General features: G+C 34.7%; 1 protein-coding gene across 1 annotated transcript in view; it reads left to right on the plus strand.

Annotated features, from left to right (window-relative positions):
• Nucleotides 1-7,219: 7,219 nt before the first annotated feature.
• The window catches only part of LOC124360591 (sorting nexin-12-like), a 43,148-nt gene continuing 23,369 nt past the window's right edge, over nt 7,220-26,998 (plus strand). The window contains exon 1 of the mRNA XM_046814336.1: nt 7,220-7,606. Coding sequence (XP_046670292.1) covers nt 7,442-7,606 — 165 coding nt within the window. The 5' untranslated portion in view covers nt 7,220-7,441. The remainder of the gene's footprint in view (nt 7,607-26,998) is intronic.

Raw genomic sequence — 26,998 nt, forward strand, 5'->3', positions numbered from 1 at the left:
AAACCCTCTATTTACACACTTTTTGAATGAAAGTATTAGGCATACTGTATTACCTTTATTATAGCATTAACTTTGAGTTTTTGTTTTTATTTAATAAACTTTGAGCTTTATTCAAAGTAAGCTTAAATAAGCTATTTTACTTATTAATCAAAGTGTTATTACTGTGTGACAGCAAAATTTTATGTTTTATTCTTTTAATGATAGTGTTAGAAATTATCTTTTCACAAAAATACTGTGTGTGTGTGTGTGTGTGTGTGTGTGTATATATATATTTTTTTTACAAAGTAAAATATTGAGTCAGGGTTGTCGAGTTATCGCTTTCGGGGTTCTAATATTGATCATATGACTCTAAATTTCTTTAAACCTTACTTTTTCATCTAAAAGTTAAATAATTTCCCAGAGCAAGACCCCAGTATGGGCCCACCTAATACTTTTTACAAATCGGCATCCCAGAATTCATTATTAAAAAGAAGGATAGTGTCATCAGCATACATAATAAAAGATTTTTAGTTTTGCAATTTTTAGTGAAACCAGGCAAGTCATTTGTGTAAAGAATGAATAAAATGGGCCCAAAAACTGACCCTTGTTGTGCACCTCTCGTATCACTTTTGAGAGTATATGCATTTTTTACCCGATTTGCGTGCTATTGTGTGTTACTTATTAAACATTAGTAATGAAGTTGTAACATATGCGTATTCAGTGTGATGATTGCAGCCGCTAGTTTCATACTGATTGTTTGAAGATGTCATCTTCCGACATTACAAGCAGTTTGCCGGGTATGTATCACTGAAATGGAGCTGTAACAGAGAATATTGTACTGGTAATGCTGGCATTTCCAACTTTAAATTTATATATCCAATCCATTGAAAGCTATATCTAAAAAGATTTATTGCTTGTCTACAAAGACTGGCCTATTGACAATGGTTTAAGGCCTTAACTCAATTAAAACTGAGATTGGTCAACTTCCTAAAACACTCTCTGAATTGGGACCTCGCCTGACTAAAGTTGAAGTTGATTTGGAAACACTACAGACACAAAGTATCAGCATTGCAGTTGGCTCAGTGTAAAATACCTGTCAATGAAATATATTCTGAAGTACAGTACGCGCGCTGAAGGTTCGGCCCTGCCGTTGCCCTACTAACCAAATAAAAACATTGACTCTCCAATGATCCGTCACGGACGGCAATGTTTAATTCTCGCTCGACAATCAACTTATGGTTAGACCAACTTCCTGTACAAATAAAATTCTGAAACTTCGCAGATCTATTTTCCTGTTTATGCCAATGCTAATGAATGTATTAAGTTTCAATGTCTTATTACTTTTCTTCAATCAAATATATTTTAAAATTAACTGTGCCAAAATTGTGTTACAAAAAAGTTTGTATGTGAGGATTTTTTTTATTTTTGGTCAGGAAACTTTCACCAGCGGGAAAGTTTTTTCTGAATGAACTGAAGTTAATTTTAGATTTAACTTTTTTTCAGATACATAGTTTAGGTTAGCCGTAACTTAGTCTGAAGTGGAATGTAGCCTATCACCTACACCGCTGCCCTACAGTTTATGGCCCATTCACCTCACTACTAACTAAACTAATGAATTGTGTATAACGCACTTAAACAACCTGTCCACTTCTAACAACAGTGAATACTCGACTGTGAGGGAGAACAGGGACAATAAATATTCAGACTGCAGCGGGCCAAACATTGGCGGATGTCTGCAGAACAGTTGTTATATCGGGCAATCCACCCGTCCCCCGCCATAGTCCGCTCGGTTGACTCGGAGCCGAACCTTCAGCGCGCGTACTGTAACTGATTGCTTAAGCAGACATTGTAATGTAAATATTTTGTGTATTGTATCCGAATGTACCAATACGTTATCCTCTGAAAGCTTTAATATGACAATGATTCACAAAATTTTTGCTTTCACTAGCTTCAAGATTCTCATTTTTTTGAATTGGTGGTAGGCCTCGTGGATCCTCTTGTGCCAACAAGGTTATTTTTCGATCATTTCAATATGTAAAATCTCTACTTAAGCACTTTTCTCAGGAGGCCCTTGTGAGAGTCGATTGAGCTCTCTCTAAGTGACCATTTCTTGGAATCGAACTGTACAAGTACTTGGAGGAATTATGTAAGATACTTCAAGACTTTATAAAGGCTGGGGAGGTTTATTTTACCATTAAATTTATTAATGGTATTCCCAGAATCACAAACAAAAACACTAGCCACTTCCAACGTTATATATCCTAGATTAACATTTATTACCAGAACGTAAATTGTCTTAAAACAATAATCATACAACTCCAATAGTCTAAACACTTGTACACATGATATAATAGTCCTACTACAAACTAATCTCTTACATAGCATTCCTTCTTGCGAGCTAGGATTCTCGGATTTCAATGTTTATAGAAGAGAGATGTATTCATATAGTGATTTGGATGTGAATGTGAACACAGCATTTGCTGATTTCTGTAATATCATGAAAGATTCTGTACCCCGTTTCTCCCCTAGAAGATATAGTCAATCTCCTTTTCTTTCAAGATAATTTCAAATATGACCCAAAAATACTTTGAACCTACATAAAAGAAGTAAACAGAGCAGACGATTCTCTAGCTACCTTGTCCTGTGGTAATGTATCCTCATCATATGATCAAGAGGTAGTAAGTATACAAGTTTGCAGACTTTTCCGCTTCTGCTTTCGTGTCTGACAACATTTCTGTTCAGACCTAACTATCACACTGTCTTACTTTAGATTGCTACTGGGTGGGGCAGAGTAACGATCTCCTCGTGTGCCACCCACATAGGCCGATCAGAAACCTCAGAGAGAAAGAGTGGGGGTCCCCCCTGCCAACTACAGATAGCCCGTAAATTGGAATAGTGGATTGAGCTGTCCCACGCGTTCTTGTTCCATACTCTTTTGGATTTAATTTAGTTCAGCTCCTGGAAAACGTATTAAAATGTACCACTGTGTTTTCAGCTTATACTCTGAGTTATACACCTTTTAATACATCTATATTTATTACAGCATGCATATATTTAAATTACATTTTCAAGCTAGATTTTACAGATGCAGCACAATTAAGTTGATTCCATTAAACCTTGATTTTACAACGTAATTAATGACAGGTAATTAATCTGACAAGCCCATTAAAATATACCACTGTGTTTTTAGCTTATACTCTGATTTAAACACCTTTCAGTAGTTTGGTGCAGCATACATGTATTTATATTATATTTTCAAGCTGGCTGTTGCAGGATGCAGCACAAGTTGATTTCATTAAACCTTGATTTTACAACGTAATTAATAACATGCAATTAATCTTGTGTACACACAAATAAACCACTACAATGGAGTATCGAAGGACCCAACAAGACATAAGGAACAAAGTAACCTTGTTACATGCAGTAGCGTAGCCAGAAAAAAATCGAGGGTGGATTAAACATGAGGTTAAAAAGAGCACTACTTGTAAATTTATAAATTTGTTTGTTTAAAAGGGTATTCTCAAGCTCATTGTACTTTTTTAATTTGCTTACTCACTCATATTTGATTGTAATCATTCATGTATGTAAAAGTACTTAAGTTAGGTAGTTGTGATTGATTTTATCATATTTCTATATTTACGTTTTCGTTTAATATTTGCTCACTGGTTTCTGGTTTGTTCCACTTAGTTTCTTTCTAATGTGGTAACTCGTTATTACAGCTTTTGTAGCTTAACTAATTATTTCTGTACTACCAATTACAGCTCAACATTAAAATAATCTGAATATATAAGTAAATATATTCTACTTCTACTTAAATATGTTGCAGTTGCGTGAATGAATGTGTTGCTTTGTCCTATTAATTTAAATAGCTTTCCAGTGGAATAACAAAATATATGTACAGTTGTTTTAAGGCTATTATGCAAAATACTATGTAATTATGAGTACTTTATTGTAATATTCGTTGTGCACCATCTCACATTTTGTCAAGTGTCTTTGGAAGTATAAAGAAAGTTCAATATTAATATAATTAATTGAATTAACGTTAATGTAGTATTATTTCTATATAATTTCTATGTTTTTCAGATCTGTTAAGATATAAACCTAATATAATTAATTGAATAAACATTACTACAGTACACGTTCTACATATTTTCAATGTTTTTAAGATATGTTCGAATATAAACCACTCATTAATTCGTAATAGATAATAGAAATCAGAACAGTTCCGAACTGAGGTCGCTTATCAACCGCATGTTCGGAGTTTGTCGGAACTGCTCGTCTCTGATCAGCCGTAGGTTCTAGATTTGTCGGTACTACTCGGTTCTGCCCCCACTCTTCCTCACTCGGTTTCTGATCAGCCCAGGTGGGTGGCCCACGAGGAGCTCGTGGCAGAGTACAATAAACTGACTCGGTTTTTATATCGCTTATCAATATCAACGATACTTTATATATCGAATAACAGAACTGTCAATCGAAATCGAATGTGGTCAACGTTAACTCCCCGTATCAACGTATCAAAAATACTAAATTAAATTCACATGTTTCAAATTAATAGAAATAGTTTAAAAAATCACGTAATGTCACAAATAATAAAATGACCATCGCCATTAATAAAACGATAAAATTAAGACAGGTGACAGGAAAAATGTCATTTAAACAATAAATAAAACCTAACAACAAAACAAACATCTTAAAACCAAGAAAAACACTTATAGAACAAATCGTGTTTAGAATATAAAAATGTGTATTTATTATTTAAAATTAATTACTCTCAATTGATTATATCGATCTGTATAGTAATAAAATATCGTTTGCTACTCTTCTTCCTCAGTTGAAGAACCTGTGGTGATAGTCATCCCCCAGAACCTCAATACTGTTTTATATTGTTGTGGATTGTTTATGATAAATAAAACGCACGACATGAATACAACATGTTCATTTATAAGTCCAGTATCCACCCACAGCAAGCAAGGCGAAGACCTCATTTAATGATTGAGATTCATTAGCTGGAGTAATGAGGATAACATTACAGATAGTTTTATAAGCGACGTTATACATCTTCATTCCTAATCAATTAAAATTAATTATTCATTTGACAAGAACTCCTAAATACAATTGAAATTAAATTAAACAAAATTATTTTCTCATGAGAGCTTATAACATTGACTCAAACAAACAAAATAACAAAACACATGATTAAACTCAGTTAAACCCTGTTAAGCTACATAATCTTTTAACTACTTTGGTTCTGATATAGTTCTACCAGATATTGTACTGGTCTTAGTTCACAAAGTAGTTTTTATTACGCTTGTTTTTTAGGAGTAATTCCAGAAAAACTCTGATTCACACTACTGTTATTTTCGCTAGACTTTTTACAAGTACTATAAAAAAATAATGGTAAATATACTGCTAAAAATCTCGTTCTGATGACATAAAGATGTATACTAAAATCTTCTATTCAGGATGTTGTTCTCCTTAAAGAAGATCTTGGTATAGTCGAGGCTTGATGTCAAACGAACGGTATGCCTCTAAACTTAGATAAATGTATATGATTATCTTTCCACCGCAAAGCCTCTCCCAACACACACTACCTATGCTTTCACTGGCCACCACTGGTGAAGTCTATGGCATCACAAGAGCTCTCAAAGCCAACATCATCAAACGGCATTGACATCATGTCCTCTAGACTACTAAAGTATATCTTCTGCGCTGAAGAACTCTGCTAATCTGTTACTGACATCATTAATATATTCAGATAGATAGATAGATTATCCTGTCTCCAAAGCCCCCCTCACAAGAATGGGAGCAAAGAAGACATGGGCAACTTTAAGCCAATATCGCTCGTCCCTACTGTCTCCAAGGTGTTGGAGAAAGTGGTCTTGACTCGGCTGATGAACCATCTCAAGTAAAACAACATCTTACCAAAGGAACAACATGGATTTCTTCTTGGCAGGTCCACCATGACGGAAGTTGCTGCGATTGTGGAATACGTTATTGGCAGTCTAGAAACTGGAAGAACTGTTGGTGGGGCCTTCCTCGATCTCAGCAGAGCATTCGACTGTCTGGGTCACCAAATCATCCTGAAGAAGATCGAGATTTTAGGCATCGTTGGAGCGGCACAGGCCTGATTCCGTTCTTTCCTCTCTGGAAGACGTCAACTAGTGGAAATAAAGAATACACACAAGGGAAGAACAAGCTCTCTCTCTCCCTCACTCATGAGTGTAAGATTTCAATAAGGAAAGAGGGAGTATAGGAACTTGGAGTGTGGTTTTCATTGGATGTCTGTTGGAATACGCACGTACTTAGTGTTTGCAATAAGTCTCTTCTCAATCCTGACTTGCTATATTGTATCTCCAGAATGTTTACAGACACATGTTCATTCAAAATTTATGCTGTACTCAAGTAAGACCACATTTGGAATAGTGGAATCTGATATAGTGTGGTGTCGTCTCCTCACCAGCTTTGCCTAAGGGGAGAACTTGCAAATTTCCAAAGGCGTTCTTGAGATTGGTTAGTGTAGGGCTTGATTACATGTACTCCGAGGTTCCTAACGGAATATGGCAAGACTTTTTTAGTTTCCCATCACTCGAATCAAGACGGCCAAATCATGACAATCTTTTTTGTACAAGATTATAAACTCAGAATTTGGCTGTACAAATTATTGTTACATGACGCTTAATTATTGTTAGGGCTTTATATGTAAGTCCTAATTAATGTTTGGCATTTTATATTTTAATTTGTATAAATGTATATTGTTATTTATTGCATTAAGTTTATACATTACTTATTATATATTTATTTAAAGTCTTACTCATTGTCTAATTGTCTTTCAATTGTAGCTGTCTAACTTCGATCTTTTGTATAGTATTTACTTTTATTACAGCCTGAAACATCTCACATTTTCTTAAAACTAACTTTACAATATTGTAACTTAACCGTCAGCTATTTTAATTTTATTTAATTAATGTATTTAATATTATTTCTCAAGTGCATAATGGTTTTACCATTCTAAATAAATGAAAAGGATGCTATGTCTATTCCCTTCAAATAAAAGGTAGTTTGGGTTCTAACGCTGTACAAAACTTTTATGACAAAAGTGGTTTTATCGCATAACTTTCTTGCTTCGCACAACTCAAATGGATGCTACAGATCAATTCTAGTCAATGGTTCAGTAAAAAAAAACACCGGTTTATCATTCTTTTCTCTTTGTAGTTTTAAAGTCTGTCGTCATTGCCCACTGTTCGTCTATGGTCTGCCCAGTCTTCTGTCATTCCTGTATGGTTGTCAAGTGTTGAAGTGCCGAGTTTTTGTTCTGGTTTTGAGATGTTAGTTCGAAAAGAACTTTAGGCTTAGATATAAATTATAGCGGAATACTTTAGTCCTAGCGTGAAACCAAGCGTATTAATTAATAAGATTAAGTCAGTTGAATCACCCGTAATTAGTGTTAATAATTTTTACTATCATGGCCGATACTACAGTGGATGCAACTAGAAGATTGAATGTCAAGAAACAAACTTTAGATGACGCTTATGCAGCACCCGCTAATTTCCTAGAAATTGATGTTATCAATCCCACAACCCATGGCGTAGCCAAGAAACGATATACGGATTATGAAGTCCGCATGAGGGTATGTATACCTAGTAATTATTTATTGATAGGGTAGTGATACTCACAAGCTCCTTTGAAACCTGCCGGGTTTAAGATGCAGCCTAAAATTAAATATTTTAGGTATAGTTTTAATAATGGATATTATTTATTTATTCACCTTACATAAAATTATTTAAAACCACGGTTTAACAATTTCTTGTAATCACCATTTTATTCACACAACAAATATTTAAGTACAGTACTCACAATCCATACAGCTATATTACACAAAAATTAAAACATAAGCTAGTCTACATATTTTAAATTCAAATTAATCCAAGGCATATATACCAAATAATCCATTTGTCTAAGGGATGGGCTGCAGTATAGTAAGCAGCCACCACGTCAATCCTATATATTCGTGGTTATCTAAATCTACTGAAACAAAGTTACATTAGGGGAGACTAATCAACGGCTTACATTCGTTATTCGGTCGCTTTTATCGAACAATTTGATATATTATCCAACTTTGATAAGTACAAATCGTACACAATAAGTTATAGCCTAGTAAATTACAGTAACAAGAAGAATCTTGTATATTACAATTTTAAAAACATAACTTTAACACTAACATTAAAAAACCAACTATGGCCTAGACTTAGATCTCAAAGAACTTGCCCAGCTTGATACTATCAACGAGTACGTAACCGCTTTTGTGAAATAGAGGAAATAATTCTCCACATAGGTTACCAGGAGCCAAACCCACATGTTGAAGCATTTAAACAAATCTCATCACTTGTGAGAAATATCTCACATATTTTCCTCATATTCTTCACCATTCTCAGTCTCAAAATATTAGTTACTTCTTACTGTTTATTGTTTACATTCAATTTACTATAACTAGTAAGTTGAAATCATATGCTAAGTTAAATAAATTGTAATATCGAATCATTCCTTCGGATTAAAACATCGAACCATTCAATAAAAACAAACGAAAAACCAGTGTAGGCCACTTATTACAATCCACCCTTACATTAGCCTACAGGTATTTCAAATTACAGTATTGATAAGTTTTTTTATATATTAGAAAGTAATAATTAATAAACTATCTATATTTATGAAATGTAACAAACAAAACAGTGTAACATAAAGGCTTAGTTAGCTTTTACTGTTTTGAAAGATGACACCTTGTGACACAAATATGTCGGCTGTAGTATAATAAGCGGCCTCCAACGCAATCGTATTATGATTATTGAATGATTCAAATCATTGATACTTATGACCATCCTAAAGACCTAAAGACTGAAAGCAAAATGTCCGAACAAATAACGTAATATATATTTCAAAGAACAATATGGTTTTGCTAGTTTTCAATCTTAAATATTAATGTATTAATATAATTTACAAATTATAATATAATATATAATTACAACAAAACAACATTTACTTACTTTATATATTTTCAAAGATAAACGTGACTGCTTGTGAAACAAAGAAGACATGTACGTCACTATTCTTGCCGCCATTAGTCAATAACAAAACACATGATTTTAATTTTGAATTATTTCCAAAAACGATTTTACTTTGAACTAATTTTGAGTTGTAATGTCGAACTGAATTAAGTTTTAGTCTTTTAAAGTCGTATTTTCATGAATCTGTACTTTTGTATGTAAAATAAATGTATTTGTTTCCGATTATATAAAATAACTAAACTTCATTTGAACATAATTCAGCTCGAAATTATCGCTCAAAATTAATTCTAAGTTGAATCTTGTTGGGAAATTAATTTGAAGTGAAATCGTGTTTGGTTATTGACTAACGGTAGCAAGAACAATGATGTACGTGAGTTCCTTGTTTCACTAGGAGTTAGACGCGTTTATTTCTGAAAATAGTAAATTTTTTTTTGTAACATTTTATATAGATAGTTTTTATTTATCGTTATTATATTTATTTTTTAGATTTAAAACCAGCAGAAGTATATTGTTATTTTAAATACAGTATCTATTACATAATTTGGTCCGACATTTTGATTTAAGTATTTTTAGATGGTCATGACTATTGATAATAGGCCTATCAATGATTTTTGTTGTGTAATTTTTCCACTAGAAGTGCAGTCTGCACCGTGGTCGTCAAAATGGGGTTTTTGTCTATTCTTCAGTTAAAAATTCTTCTACAGAATAATAAGGCCTCTTTGTAAGGTGTTCTTTCAGCACAGACTTAAACTTTTATATGTGTTCCATATTTCTTGAGGAACCTTGTTATAGATTTTTGTACAGGTATATCTTGGTCCATTTTGAGCCTGACTATACTTTACTATAGTTCAATTCAATTCAATTCAATTCAAAACAATCTTTATTTACAATTTGTACATCATACATTATATACATTATACAATATACAAATACAAAATGGCGTCAAAATTACAATTGAGAAGCTTATTAAAATAATGGTATCTAAATGATCACTAAATAATAATGGTATGAAGCATAATATACACTTAAATATACTTAATAAATTACATCGTATTGTCATTCAGAAAAAAACTCATCAAAAGAATAAATTGTTTTATGTAATAATTAATTTTTAAGTTTGAGTTTAAAACTTTTAATGTCATTAATATTTTTAATATTTTGTGGAAGACTATTGAAAAATTTTATACCTGCTACTAATGGGTTTTTTTTTCTAAATTCTAAGTTTACTTTTGGAATTGCAAACTGGTTTCGATTTCGGGTCAAGTAGCTATGAGACGAACCCAAAACAGGTAATCTGTCTCCAGCTTCCTTAACTGCAACTGCCGTTTCTAAAATATACATACTGTACACCGTTAGGATACCCAATTCAGAAAAATATTGTTTTACTGACTGACGTAGATCTAAATTGAGAATGATCCGTATAGCTTTTTTTTGAAGAAGAAGAATACTTTGCAAATTTTGATCGCTAGTTGCACCATATAGTACAATACCAAAATTTATATGGGAGTGTATGTGAGCAAAATACACTACTTTCAAAACGTCCAATGTACAGAATTTGGATATACTCCTCAACGCATATAAACCAGAAGCTATTTTATTCAAAATTTTATTTACATGTTCGTTCCAAGTTAAATTTTTGTCTAATGTCATTCCTAAAAATTTTACATTGTCTAATTGTGTCAGTTTTACTTGAGAAATTTCTATATCAAGATCGCTTGAGCATCTGTTTTGCCTTGTATTAAATAAAATATAATTAGTTTTTTCAAGATTAAGTAGCAAATTTTTTTTGAAAAGTAGTTTTTAACTGATATTAAATTACTTTTGGATTGGGTTTCTATTTCTTTTAGAGACTTATTTGAAATTATAAGATTCGAGTCATCCGCATATAGGCACATTTTACCAGCAACAGTCTTCGGTAATCCAGTAATATAACATAAGAATAATATAGGCCCAAGAATAGATCCTTGGGGGACACCATTAATTACAGTTCTTAGATTTGAGTTTACACTTATTAATTGATTGAATTCATTTTTAAAAGCTGTTCAAATTGTTTTTGATTGTTTAGGTAAGACTGTATCCAATTTAGCGGAGTTCCAACAATACCCAAATTACTAAGGGTACTAATGAGATTATCATGAGAAACACTGTCAAACGCCTTGCACAGATCCATGAAAATACCTGTGACATATTCTCCTCTGTCCACTTCTTCAACAATTGCTTCAATAAAATCAATACCAGCAGTAATAACGGATTTATTTTGTCTAAAACCATGTTGTTCACTGTCAAATAAATTATTAGATTCAAGGAACTCCATTAGTCTTATATACATAGCTTTTTCATAGATTTTTGAAAATATAGGCAAAATAGATAAAGGTCTATAATTATTTGGATCAGTGGTATTTCCTTTCTTAAAAACAGATTTTACTCTTGAAATTTTTAATTTATCGGGGAATATACCAGTTATAAATGAGGAGTTAATAAGGTGAGTTAACGGTTTAATTAGATTAGTTTTAGCTCTTTTAATGATTGGCATGGGAACGTCATCGAAACCAGTTGAATACTTGTTTTTAAAAGAAGTAATAATTTTATCCAGTTCCAATTCTTTGTTTGATACGAAATTTAATTGGGGTTCTATTTTGATTTTCTGTAGTATTTAAAGTAGGTAAAACATAAGCATCATTGGTAATATTTGGCATTACATAGTTATCAACAATGTTTACAAAGTAATCATTAAAAATGTTACAGACTGTTAAAGGATCAGTTTCTGTTTCACCATTAATCGATAATTTTGTTTCACTTCTTATTTCTGTGACTGGTTTTATTTCGTTATTTATAATCTTCCATGCAGATTTGCATGGGTTATCTGAAGTGATACATATTTACTTTTTGCCTCAATTATTTTGCTATAGTAAAGTTTTTTATGATCCTTTATTATTTGCTTCATAGCTTTATCCTTAGTAACCCTTATTGTTTGGCTTAAACTAATTATTTCCTCTTTCTGTCTTCTTAACTCGTCACTTAACCAATTTATCCTGTTACAATTTCGAATTCTGGTTTTAACTTTTGGAAAACATGTATTAAAGTACATAAAACTGTCATAAAAAACATCATATTTTTGATCAACCTGTGCTTGATAAAGATTTACCCATGTCTCAGATTCTAATTGTATAAGAAAGTTTTGTATATTTATTTCTGAAAATTGCCTTTTAAATTGTGTATAATAGTTTTTGTTGGTCTTTAAACTTTGGTAGGAGATTTCCAAAAGCTGGGCATCATGATCTGATAGCTCTGTGACCAGTCCAGTTACTGACAATTGATTCTTAGGTAAATTAGTAAAAATGTGATCAATAGAGCTTTGACAATTCAATGTAATCCTAGTTGCAAAATTTACCATGGAAATCATATTATTCTGAATTAATATATTACTCAGCGTATCTGAAACTCTAGATTTTTTCAAGCAATCAATATTTATGTCACCTGCAAATACAATGTTTTTAAATTTTCTACATAGTAAATCTAAAGCTACATTTAGTTTATTCAAAAATACATTATCATACATTGCTCCAGGGGTTCTATACAGTCCAACTATTCCCAAAGCTAGACCATCCAGTTTACACTCTGCTATGCAGCACTCAAACTCTTTATCTGTAGTAAGTTGGTTAATTTCAGGAATTTCAACTTTTATTACATTTAATGATTCTTGGCACATTATTATAACTCCACCACCTTTGAATTGATTTCTGCAATAGTATGACTTAACACTGTAGCTATTTAATTTAGTATTTATAATCTCCGGTTTTTTGAGGCTATGCTCACTTAGAATTAAAATGTCAGGTTTAATTTCATCTAATATAATTTCTAATGACTGTTTTCGAGATAAAAAATGTTGAATATTTTGATGCATAATTGAAAGTTTATTTTTATTTTTAAGAGAGGATTTGATCTGTGTGGAGGAGCTATTTACATTTGCAGCAAAATTTAGATTAGGGGAGGAAAAGTGTCCAGGTTGGCTAAAAAAACTTTGATTTTTATTTTGGTGGAGAAAACTTTTAGTTGTAGGGTGAGACTGTACAGGCAAAGAAGTCGATGCTGTGCTGGACTGGTTTGACAAATTTGGCTTTTGTATTTCTTCTTTCAACTTTTTCAGAAAAGCCTCAAAGGAAAGTCCTCGATGCAATGGTCTTAGAGCCCCAGGTTGATCTTTGGTGATGACTAACACAGCAGCACCAGTGGCCCTCTGAAACTCCTTGATGTTCTTCACAAAGTGTCCTATTTCAACATTATCTCGGGCACATCCCATTGGAGAGCACACCAGAGTGCTTAATGTTCTTTTCTTAAAATCCTGAGTTAGCTCAAGAAATGCTTGGTTGTAGTCCTCCTCTGTTGGTTTACCGTAGTAGTGCTCCTTGGTTATGAGACTGTAAACTGCTGCCTCCTGCGGATTCTCCCTCTGGAAGGCCAGGAACTTTGAGAGTCGATCTTTTATCTTCGGTTTTCCCAAACTGTCTTGCAAACGTCACTGCTACACCCGCCGTCATCCTTCTTGGGTGATGGAAGTCGCCAGATATGGTGTGGGCAAAGGCAACAGAACTGTTGGTTCTTAAATTGTTAATAACTTCCCACATGTCCTCCTGAAGAATCTCTATTCCAGTGCCAGATGTAACAGAGTATTTTGACTTTTCATGCTTTTTCTCCTTAATCGTTCTTGATTCTTTCATTTTCTTATCATCTTTTTCTCCGCATACTAAGTGTATAACCATTCTTGAAATTTCTTGCTTTCCAGTACGATTAAAGTGCAGACCATGTTTTGTATACATGTGTCTCTGTAGGTTGTTTATGGGAAGAAAAGTAGCATCTGGGTATTTAGAAAGGATGTCCTGTAACTCCATGTTGATGAAGGCAATGCGGTTATTCAACCCAGGCACATCATGCCTGTAGGGCAATGCAGAAACAAGGATTTTAGTATGTGACATACCCCTAACAATGGTTTGAAACTGTTTAATTAATTCCCCTTCTTTCTTTACCAAATTATCATTTGTTCCTCCTATTATAATAACTGTATCTTTTTTGTGAAGTTTTTTGTAAGCTTTTTGATATCTTTTACTACATTGGCGAGATTTGAGTTGGGTCTAAAGATGCATGAGATATTTGTATTATTATTTGGCCAGCTCTCAGCCAGATATTTGTACATATCCCATCCATGACTATCTGCAAGCAGTAAAACTTTTGGTCTGTTGGATACCGTAGGGGTAAAGTTTCTAGTTGAAGGTGTCTGTAGTTTAGTACTTTTATTACTGATACTTTGCTTTACTTTATTTGTTTCGTTCGAGTCGCTTTTTGATGTAGAAAGCACCTGTGATATTTCTTGTTGTAAGGACATTTCATTAGTCTCAAGTGGCTGAAATCGGTTGGTTGAATTGATAGGGTCATCCTTAGTATTTTGTACTGAATCAGAATATTTTTGGAATTTTTTTGGTAGCTTAATTTGATATTCTTTTAAATGTTTAATTTCTTGCTTCAGCTGGTCATTTTGGGAACTTGAATCTTCAAGCTCTTTTTGGAGTAGCTCGATTATTTCTTTGTAAGAGTGCAAATCTTCAGCAGATGTTTTTTCTAGATCAGTGATACGTTTCTCCAATCTTTTTATTTCTTTTTACAAGTATTTCATCTGGTAAAGGATATGGCTGAATGGATTCCATAAGCTGGTTATTTTCTCTTCTAAGTACATCCATCTAGTAGATGGATTTTCTCCTTTTGTCTATTAGGATACCTATGTACTTCTTCATATTTTATAAATGTCTCAGGATTTCTTTTTACCACCAACGCACATTCCAAAATAAACAAAGCTGGCAGGGTTAATATTTTTAGCTGCAGGTACAAAGCTTTACAGTGTGTCATATAATGTTCCTTACAAATTGTTCTGATTAACGTTTTTGTAGCATAAATTTAATATGCATTGGGCTATGTGCGTCATAATTCTCAAATTATGATTGGATTGTGTTGGTGGCCGCTTATTATACTGCAGCCAAGCTCTGTCCACCTGCTTGTCTGCCTTGTGCATCCTACAGAGCCATAAGCAAATATATCCCTTGTCTGCCAGATGATAATATAAGAAGATTGACCTTATCTGTGAAACTTTAGATAAGCAAATGCTCTTCTAATTGTTATTTTTTTAAAATTTTTCAGTATTATTAGATTTTACCATGAATTTGAATTTAGATTAATTTACAGTAGGGTAAATAGTCATTTTTAGATTATTATCAATAAATATGCTAATTTTAACTGATATGCCTTTTTTATAATTTTTGCGTTTCAATCTTATAGCATATTAATAATCGAAATTAGCTTTAAACTTAAAGAAAAATACATTTTATAGATGTCTTGGCATTAAAGAAAATTATGGAAGTTGTATACTTTGGCCGTTCCTGGGACAACGCACCCGAGAACCGGTTCTGGGACAAACCGTGTGAGACCGAATCTGGGACAGAAAATTGTTAGAGAGCGACTAAGAGTGTGAGTACGGGTGGTCAGAACCGCGCCGCGCGAATCACCACACCACGCATGTCATCGCTGTCCCGCCATCGCGCAGACACCACGCGTTTTTATTTACCACAATTGTGAGTATGTATGTGTTTGTGATTTACTGATCAGATCTAAATAGACGATGTTGTTTACATGGTTGTTCTGGAGCAGTTGGTTGTTTTGGTCTACAAGTGTGATTGTGATCTGTTGAATCTTTCGTAAACCGCTCCGAAGAGGTATGTAGTGTTTTTCTTGAGGTGATTGAGATATTTTGTACCCGTGTGGTACATTAGGGGAAAAAGGAGTAGAGGAATTGCTGTCTCCAAATGTTTGTGAGAGTGAACGTCATGATTGACAAGACTGTTGTTGACAATATTGCAGTGTATCTCGATGACATCAACGGCTCTGAGATTCGGTGGATTCGATGCAATTACATTTTCATTTGAGTTGAAGTAAAGACGATTCTTTTTGTAAGTTTGTTGCATCAGATTTTTCAAAACCTAAGAGATCACTAACGGTTTTAATCCAAGTAGAATTTAATTGGAGAATTAATTGATATTTTGTCACCATCTTTAAAGATCTTGAAATCGTCAGAATTTATACTAAGATTCAATGATTTTATGCAATCTCTGAAACTCTTTTCAAGTTTTTTCAATGGTCCAGTAACCACATTGAAGTATCAGTGGTTTTCGGAAATGAAATGTATTTCCAAGTCCCAAAAATAGACTTTTGCATGTTGCAACAAGTTGTATATGTTGTTCTCAGAGTAAAATCCAACAAGAGCCATATAATACTCTGCGTTTGGATCCAAGTGGATGGGGTGTTCTAGATGGAGAGTCAGTACAGACTCAGTTCCAGTTAGTTTGAGTAATGGCATGGTTGCCAGTTTTTTTTATATACTTATAATTCTATACAAGTTTTTAGATGAAGTTGCTACCATCATGGAAGTCTTCAAAACCTCTTTCCGTATATTTTTTATTTCGTTGTTGAATTTTTTCTGCATTATGTATATCTTGCCTTCTAATTCACTCAATTGAACTTTGACAACCACATCATATGGCTCCACTGCTTTGCTCACTTGACCAATTCTCTGGTGGTTTTTCAGTAGGAAGCTGCCCCATATCTTTTCACCATTTTACGGTACTAGTGGGGACAATCTCGATCGCATTTATTATTTTTTCCGATTTGACCAAATGCGATTCCAATAATTTCTTGACTTCGGATAAACCTTGTGAGACTTTTGATACATCACTTGCAAGCTCAATTATCTCGTCAGGAGAAGGGTCTGAATTGGGTTGAGTTGGTATTGATCCAATTTCAATTTCGTCTCCAAATCTGTTGAAAATAAAAACCACGGTTTCCATGCATTTTTATTGTTTCTTATACTACGAAGAATATGTTCCCAGTCCTCACCAACTGAATCTCGTTGTAGAACCTCCAGGCACAGATGTCCACAGATAGGAGGATCGTCAAACCCCTGAATACGCTCTGAGTTATTTAAAACCAACCCTTTTGGCCCCAAGTACCTGACTACTTCTATTGGAGATTGACATCGCCATATGAATCAAAATAGAATTTCTTTTCACCACGTTTCACATATAACACGTCCAGTGAGTACCACCAGATGAAAGGTCACCAAGATTTACAATACCACGTTCGATATTTGTAGGTTTTGTCTGGAAGTAACTGTCGCATGAAAACACCTCTAAACTCATTAATGTTTAATATACCTGCTAATTTTTCTATTTCACCAAGAGACAGCGGGAAGATCTCTTTTTTTTTATTCACAGACAACAATGCATCAAGCTTCCGACCAATACGTCGTTTCAAACCCTCTACCCGTAGGATCTTTTTCAATAAATGGTGTCTAACTCCTCATCGACTAAACTTCTTTAACCAAGGTATTAAATTTTTCTCTCAGTAAAGGAGCCACCTTTCTTCTCATATTAATGGAGAGATGAAACGTTTACCTCCAGGAACTGACGAATCCACCATTTCCATAATTTCCTTCAAAAAACCCTCCTTGTTTATTAGATACGAGTTGGTTGTAACTTAGAAGCAATTGTAAACCTTTTTTTGTTCTTAACGGCTCTAGAAACGGCTTTGTGTTGCTCTCCAGAAAGAAGTATACGATCACTTCCGTGAGACAGCTGTTCATTAGATAAATCTGATTACTGTAGGTTTCCGTCTTTTTGTAACGCTGTATGAAGCTTACGTTTTTTGAGCTTCGGGATAGCCGAACTGTATAATTATGCTGACTTTCCATTCTATTACGCTTTCTTATATACAAAACACTTACATGAAAACAATAATTGCCGCCTACTAATAAAAAAAAAAAACATTTTTATTTTACTTTTTTTGTTTTTTGTTGTTTTTTTTTTATTTGTTTTTTACAGGAATTTGATTATGTTTCGAGTAATGTCATATGAGAGAAATGTGCCTCAGATACAACGACAACATATGCTGTGGTGCCGCTGCTCCCCTGTGGAGATGCAATAGCTTTTACAAAATCTAATTCAATCTGAATGTCACTTCGTGATCTGTCTGTTGTTGGTTGATGTAGATGTGTGTCAAATTACAACCAAAGGTGAGTTATCAATAAATTCTTTCAGGTTTACTAACACGTTATTGTCTCCGAAGTTTATTTTTCGGAACCCTAGGTACTGATCGTACAATGATCCTGTATATACCATTAGTAATATCAAAATTCTGCAATTTCCTGAGGGTACCTTTCTCCATTAATTTTCACAGACCACATTTTTGATGTTGCAGCTGTCAAATCTACTAGGATCTTTTGCCTGGGTGTTTGTTCTGTTTGTCTGAAGTGCGATTATAACAAATCTAGGATTGTACACATTTCTGTAAAACACTTGTAATATCGAAGCTGAACGATGAACCGAACACCCCTCTTTTGTCGATGCAATTGCCATTGAAAGAAGTTGTAGACTAAAAGCATCCTTGTCACTCAGATGTTTCAAACCATCAATTAACTGGATTTTGGAAGTGCTGGTATAATTGACTATGGGGACTCGTAACACAAAACGACTCTATCACAATTTTTCCATCACCAGGATCCGTTGCTTGTGGACCCTGCCCCTTTCCAGTGAAACAACGCATCATTATCTTCATTCCTAGTAAATGTGATTTCAAAACCTCCCTTGTACATCGGGTAACGTAGGTGGTCAAAGAACCCTAATCCTAAATGCCCAAGTGTGCCGAGTGCTTCAAACTTCCCACCTCCTGTAAACGATGATGAGAAAAACCACTACTTGAGAGTGTTTGTTTTTTCAGTGTTACTGTAACTAACAATCCCCTTTATAGTGCTGGTGATGCCGGGGAGTTCTACTGTGTCGATCAATGTATTGTGTTTCCTCAGCTCTATTCTTGAAAACAAGAAGGCCGCGAAGTTGTCTACCAGTTTGACGGTAGGAGTTAGTTTGATAATCCGATCCATCAGATTTTTGCACATACTTTCCTTGAATGTGGTACATTATGCGTGAATCATAAAATGCGTCTCCATGATCCAGTTTGAATGTTGTATTGTTGTTGGGTGCATTGAAGTTGAGCTCTGAAACTGGCATTGCAGTTCTATACTCACTTCTTGCTATACCGCTCGAAAATTCAATATACAGTTTCTCCATCACTGGTTTTTACCACTGATCACTGTTCTATTATATCCTCTCTTATATATAGGGTAAAAAATATTTTGCTTTCATTGCTTTATATATCTGATGGGTAGATACATCCTGAAGTTCCTAACCCCATACCGAGTTTACGTTTCAACCACATTCCTCCTGTTGTTGCTAGACCGACCATACGCTCATTCAAGTCAGCATCATCTGAGGTAACCCTCTCCCAAGCTTTCTTTTGTAATATTTTGTCCGCCTCCACCTGTCTTCTGTGTTTTTATGATCCCTATACCATATATCATGCTTCTTACAAGCTTCATCGAGGGGATTAATTCCCCTTATCTCCCCTAGCAAGTCTCTTGTCAAGCTGGGTGCCGGGCCCACAGTAGTTGTACGTATCAAGATTCCAGTTCTTGGGCGCATGTAACTCGAATGGTAACTTGTTAATGATGTCGTTCAAAAGCCCTTTACCTTCTATAACATGTTCAGACAAAACAGACAAACATCTGACTAGGTACTTCAACCCTTTAGGTGTAGCAATTAGGTCTTCCATTTCATCGTGAAGGAAATCAACCACAGACAGTTTTTCATTATGAAAGTTGTTGTTCCCAGCTTCTTCCTGAGCTTGAATGTAGTGTAACCTGTCAATGAGGTCTTTGAAGTTCTTTATGTACCTATATATTCGACCGGACTTTCATTGTAAACCTTTAACCCTGAAACCAATTGTTGCCACTATTTCCATTCACCAACTCATCCCAAATAGGTTTTTATCATATGTTTCCACTTTAGTCCTTGACTTGATTTGGGACGACCACTTTTGGGATTGTTTCTTTGGAAAAAAGCGAGAAGTTTGTCCTCACCAATATGTCCTTGTAAGAGTTCCAGTCTTCATCGGTGTACAGATCCTTCTCTACTATATTGTTTTTTTTTCGTCAACAATCTCCAAAGACCCTCAGTCCCTTTGTATTTCTTTTGAGAGCTGACTAATATAATGTCATCATAATCAAATGTAATCGGTTCGGAACCGATCATCGGCTGCTCTAGATTTTCATCGTACCAAATACCAAACTGTTTGTCGTTGGATTTTGGAAGGTATCGGGCTCCTAGAGAACCAAGTGTTACTACTTTAGAATCCATCAACTGTTTCATCGATTGCTCTTGAGGTTGTACTTCTGGCTTCCATCATCGTAATCTACATCCTCAAAAACGTTCGACGATCTGATGCTTGAGGTTTGAAATCTTACCAACTGTTTCATACGGTTTTGACTACGTATCTTTTGTGTTTCCAATTCTCTATGTTGTTGTTCCCTAATGGCTCTGGTGATTGGTTCGTACTTTTTTCTAATTTTCACGAACATCTTCTAAACTCTTTGAAATGGGTCTGAGCAAACTCACTTGTAATTTCCGGTTTAACTCATCCAACTTTCTAGCTTTAGAAACAGTGAGCGGTCGAATCATGTGTTATTGATATGTTACGATTGGCAGACGTCTCATTAGCATTTGATGATATAGTATTTTTGTTTGAGAAGTTTTTTTAATTCATTCTGTTCAGCACATTTGAACTTTGCAGCCAAGACACTTTGAATTTTTTTCAAGTCGCCTTGCTTCTTTTGCGTCTAGTTTATTCGCCATGTTGTATACTTATAGTAAATAGACACAGAGTTATTCTTCAAATCTTTCAAGTCACGTTTATGAACGTCAAATTACGTTTATACTTAAAACGTCAAATTACGTTTATACTTAAACGTCAAATTACGTTTATACTTAAAACGTCATATTACGTTTATGAACGTCAAATTACGTTTATGAACGTCAAATTACGTTTATACTTAAACGTCAAATTACGTTTATAAACGTCAAATTACGTTTATACTTAAACGTCAAATTAAGTTTATGAACGTTAAATTACGTTTATACTTAAAACGTCAAATTACGTTTATACTTAAACGTCAAATTACGTTTAATGAACGTCAAATTACGTTTATGAACGTCAAATTCAAATTACGTTTATACTTAAACGTCAAATTACGTTTATTATAAACGTCAAATTACGTTTATACTTAAACGTCAAATTAAGTTTATGAACGTTAAATTACGTTTATACTTAAACGTCAAATTACGTTTATACTTAAACGTCAAATTACGTTTATACTTAAACGTCAAATTACGTTTGTACTTAAACGTCAAATTACGTTTATACTTAAACGTCAAATTACGTTTATACTTAAACGTCAAATTACGTTTATACTTAAACGTCAAATTACGTTTATACTTAAACGTCAAATTTACGTTTATACTTAAACGTCAAATTACGTTTATGAAACGTCAAATTACGTTTATACTTAAATGTCAAATTACGTTTATACTTAAACGTCAAATTACGTTTATACTTAAACGTCAAATTAACGTTTATACTGGTAACGTTTTACAACGAAGTATTATTCAACACTTAGTTTCCTTTTTAAATTGCACATATATTTCCTTTCTTGTGGTTTAGCTGTAGTATTAATAGATATGAATCCATGAGGTGTTTTCCAACACTCAAAACAGAGAGCCTCAAATTGGTTGAAAGTCATGTCAGAAACCTACAAAGTCCTGGAACACTCTCTTTGTATAGTACTTGTTCATTGTAAACAGACACAACAGATTAACATTGTTTCGTATGACCTGCATATCAAACCCGACCATAGCTCTGACTCAGGTAGACACAAGAAATCCCTTTATGACGTCCTCTAATGAAATAGTCTTTGATTTTAGTTTGCTCTTCTAGGAGGCAGTCATCGAATACCACAAGTGAGTTTGGTTTGCAGTCATCGATAGAAATGAGATCTTGACAAGAAGAATAGAAAAAACGCAATGTGTCTTCTAAGGTTTTTTTCTAATCTACTGTATTGTTCACGCCAGATCTACATATGCAGGTTGTTCTATTGAACGACTGAACAGTATAGATTCTTGAACGGAACTCCATCTTTGTTGTAAATGAAATTCAATAACAAGTTCGTTTTACCACACCCAGACGGTCCTACAATAACAATAAGACACCGTAACGGTCTAGGTAGTAAAAATTGGTCTTCGAATTTCTCTCTGCAATACACTTGAAATTTCCATAGTATGTTCTCTTACATACATTTAAAATTTAACAGTTTTCGCATATTCTATGATGACCCCATGCTAGGGTTCGGATATTGTCTTCGAGTACGAAACGCTTGTCGTCCTTTGATGAAAGTAAAGTACTTTATGGTGTTCTACGCTGTAGAGATTGTGTGCTTGACTCCGAATTGTATTCATTGTTTTGTAGTGCTCGATGTTACTAAACAAACAGTCTTTATAGTTGCTAAAGGTAATTTCATTTTCAACTACAGCTTTTTTCACGCCCTTAGACCTCTTTATGTAATGGTTGTCTTCTATATTGCTCGCATACATCTTGGATCGTAGTCCTACAAATTCTCGCATGATTCGACCATTAAGTTTCATCTTTCATTTTACCCAGAACTTTTTTGTTTACGTGGGGGAGCCCATATTGGTTGGGGTTGGGGTAGTCACTTGTATCAAATAATCCAATTATATGATTCATGTCTTCGTAGAAGTTTTTAGTTTTGATGTCATATATCAGGGAATCGGTATCGGTGTACACCATTTTTATATTAGATCCATACTTCTCTTTCATTACATTGTAGTGGAAATCATACATCAAGTGTCTTTGATATGTCTAGAATACTCATACCTACGTAAATAGGTTTATTTAACAAAAGTTTTTTCTTACTAAAATGTACAGCAACTAGGTTTTCTGTAAAGATGGTTCGACTCTTAAAGTTCGGTTTGCTAACCCATCTTTCCACTAATTTGGACTTAGTACCCAAACGAATGTCCACACGATTTCTCATATTTTCCATAGTTTTTCCATAAAACTGAGTTGTTCATAAGTTTAAAAAAGTCTTTCTCAAAATCATTTTTTTTCGCCTTTGTACGCTCCATGGTATTCAGATTAATGTACGGCTGCAACCAATTGCTTTGACTGAAACTAAGAACTCTATGAAACATGTTTTAGTTTCATACCCAGACTCAAATAAAGCTTTAAATTTTTGTAGTGTACGACATACTTTTCTTTGCTGTAGAGAGTTGTCAGAAGCTTTGCCAATTTTCGATCCTGGTGGGACTCTACGTTCTGGAGCGAGAGGTAGATCAGAGTGTACGTCGTGTAGTTCTTCAGGATATTCCAAATCAACTTCTAATATGTAGCACTGTGGGTGAATCGTCACTAACTTTCATTACATCGATGTCTGTACTGCTCCACTGAAAGTTTGCATATGGTAGTTTTTACAGACATTGCCCACCCATACAGGTTGTTTGCATCCAAGTACATGAGGTAGTTGTTTGGTTTCGATTTGTCGTAGTCTTTCATGTTAGGGATTGTTTGCCTTCGCATATCGATGAGAACACTGTGAAATACCACCACGAATACCTTTTTCAACCATGAGTACCATATCGATGTCAGTCAATAGGGACAGTTCGACTTTTGTAATTTTTAGCATTGCGTTCCAAGCCAACCCAGGTGCTGTGAAATACCATGCAGGATCTAATTTGTATGTATTGAGACATACATCCCTGAAGTTTTCCATAAACATCTGCAAGCAGCAAGACATCGGTTTCGTTATATAGCATTGTATATTCTTTCATGTTCTGAATGTTAAAGGCGGTCCATACATCGCACGCATGTTTGTAATCTTCATTTGTTATGTGTTGTTTATTCAGTCTATTGTAAAATTCTTCTTGACTAGGTAGTGATGTTTCACTATATTTTTCTATACTGTCCATGTAGTCGTAAGGGTACACTCCTTTTCGTAGCAATAAATTGAGGTCCTTACCATTGTAATATGTTGAGATGTGTTTGAATTGAGATCTAGTCAGATTCTTTACCAACCTATCGAGACTTTGTGACATGAACTTGAATGAATCGATGAATCGTAGTTCAATTCCACCTTCCACACTGACCGTAAAGGAAATGTACCGCTCCTCGTTGTTGGGTATCAATGATATGCGATTTTCAAACTTACCAAACTCTTTAATGAATAGGTGAGTGTCGTAACCTGCTAAATTATGAATGAAAACAGGAATGAACCTAGGTTTTTTGAAATTGATGTTACACTGTTGTGAGCTGCTCCTCTAAACAAACCCGTCAAATGGTTATGGTCTCTAACACGATCATCACCAAGAAAATTTCCACAGATATGACACATAGTAGTAGATTCAAACATTTCCTGTTGCTCTTTTGTCATCAACTGCATGGGGGACTATTGCTTCACTCTTGTAAAGTTCATTAATCCTTATCGACTCCTCAATCAATGATTTTACAAATACATGTGCAGCATCGTCTCCAAAGTATTTAATCGGTGGTTTGGAAAAGCCGTCCTCTGACACCCCATACATACAGAAGGGAAATGGCATTATGTTTCTGATATTTGATAGTGAACGACTGATGATTACCATTACAATCCACTTTACACACGGTTGACATGTTGAAATAGGTGCTAGACAGCATTCAAAGTCTGCGTAATACACAAAGGGCACTCTCATTGAGCAATTGAAATCTTTAAATCTAATTACAGTTCCTGGCTCTGGTAGTTCCAATTTCACAGCATCGTGTGTGTTACAGTCTTCTCTATGCTTGATGAGTAAATCCTCTCTCGTAAAGTGTTGCAAACACCTATTGCATATCCACATCTTATGTCCATTTCGTGAGATCTGTGAACTAACCAAACGGGACATATCTTTGATCCAGCAGTAGTGAGTGTTTGTTTTTTCTCTGATAAATAGTAGATTAACATGTTTTTTCCATCTCGTTATCAGTTATTCTCAGCGGGGAATATATCGAAACTTGTCATCATAAGCATAGACATTAACAGAAATTCCACTACGTCTTTCAAACTTTGCTATATCATCAAGTTTCATGGGGCATTCGCAAGTTGCTAGTGCATGAAGCAGCTCTCGTTTGAAAGGTTCGTAATTTGCTGATTCTTTCTGGATGAACCTTAACTGGATGTAAAGCTGCCAGAATTAGACCACATAAAACATTTCTGATCTTCGTTTTTTACATTAATAACAGCCTTTTTTGGATTGAATCTGTTTTGGTAGAACCACGTAGCTGGATCCATGAAAAGGAACGTATCGGTTGACTCTGATCTCCAAGTCTTTCACACTTTTTAGTGACCATTGAGAACCGTTTGCCTCAAACTCCTCCATCTCAACCAACATCTTAAGTTTTTGCTGAGTTTATAATAGTCAGACAGAGACGTTGTCGAGTAAAGAATTTCATTTTTCGTTTTTTAAAGTTCATGACTTGAGTCACCTCCACATCGTTTATTATATTTCTTGAATTCAGCATGATAAAACCATGTTTACCTTAAGATTTTTTTCTTTGACAGCTTCCTGAAGTTTTTCAACAACGAGTGGTTTGCATATCTCAAGAAACATTTTTGGATCTTTGATCCCACGTTTGTTCATAATCACATACGTTTTCAATCTTCCCGTGAATGCCGACTGGACTTCTGATATTTCATCAAGTATTGTCTGCGACTCCTCTGGAGTACGTACCGGAACCAGATGAGGTGTTGAAGGTGATTCTGTTTCAGACAGAAGCTGTCTCTCTTCCATGGTAGGGCTAATCGAATTCTCACTATTAATTGTACTAGTCGGTGTCTCACTAATAATCTTTTTCACACCTGTAGGAATCTTTTGTGGTCTAGTCCGGTTTTCGGATCATCGCTTCAAGAGCTATATCGTTTGTATTGACCTTCGGTACTTGTTTGACTTCCCTTGGACCGTTTTTGGGTATTTCTTTACCAGCATGTTGATGGTCTGGAGTGGGTGCCGGCAGTCTTGGTGTCAGTCTCGTAATGGGTAATATTTCACTCCTGTATCGAGGACCTTCATGAAGTGCTGACAAACGGATATGACGTTTCGATTGTTTGTGACGGTTCCAGTTGGATGACTCTATTGGTGTTTCACAAATCCAACACATTTTACTTTTAGGAGCTGGTTTGATTTTCCATCTTTTTTCAGACTGTTCGTTTATATGTCATACCATGCTGGTTTTTTGGCACATTTCTGAGATTTTTGGTGTCGAGCCATGTTGGAAACCGTTATTTCCTTACTGCATTTTGGACATGGTTATCTTCTGGGGTTTTTATTTGAGCACGTACATCGGTCGGGAACTAAGCACGTTGTATGTTGGACTCTCTGGGATATGTAGTGGTGAATGGTATACAGGACTATATGGTATATGCAGTGAATAGTCTGACTTATCCGGAACTTCAAATGGTGGTGGACCAAGTATTGATATAATTTTTTCGATGAATCGGGGTGTATCCTTTTTACTGGTGGTTCAAACTTTTGGAGCGTCAGCTGTAGATGGACCAATTATAGCTCTAATTTTGGAATAGAAATCTGGAGTGTCTAACATAGACAAATCAAAATCAGCAATCGCGTCTTGTTCTTCAGGTCTGAGATTTGAATAGGACTGTGGCAATATAGAAATATCAAAATCAGCAATCACGTCTTGTTCTTCAGGTCTGAGATTTGAATAGGACTCTGGCAACATAGACATATCAAAATCAGCAATCACGTTCTGGAATTGATTGTCACTCACAGCATCAGCGTAGTTTTCCAACATAGACATATCAAAATCCGGAGTTTGTCTATCTAACGTGGACATGCATTTCTTTGTTTTTTTATGGCGGGACATGGAGGAGTTCCTGACTTCAACACCACACCTTGAACATACTTGTTTCAATCGAAGGAGGTTTTTCATTG

Source organism: Homalodisca vitripennis, chromosome 4 (genome assembly GCF_021130785.1).
Source record: "Homalodisca vitripennis isolate AUS2020 chromosome 4, UT_GWSS_2.1, whole genome shotgun sequence".
In the NCBI taxonomy this organism is placed as follows: Eukaryota; Metazoa; Arthropoda; class Insecta; order Hemiptera; family Cicadellidae; genus Homalodisca; species Homalodisca vitripennis.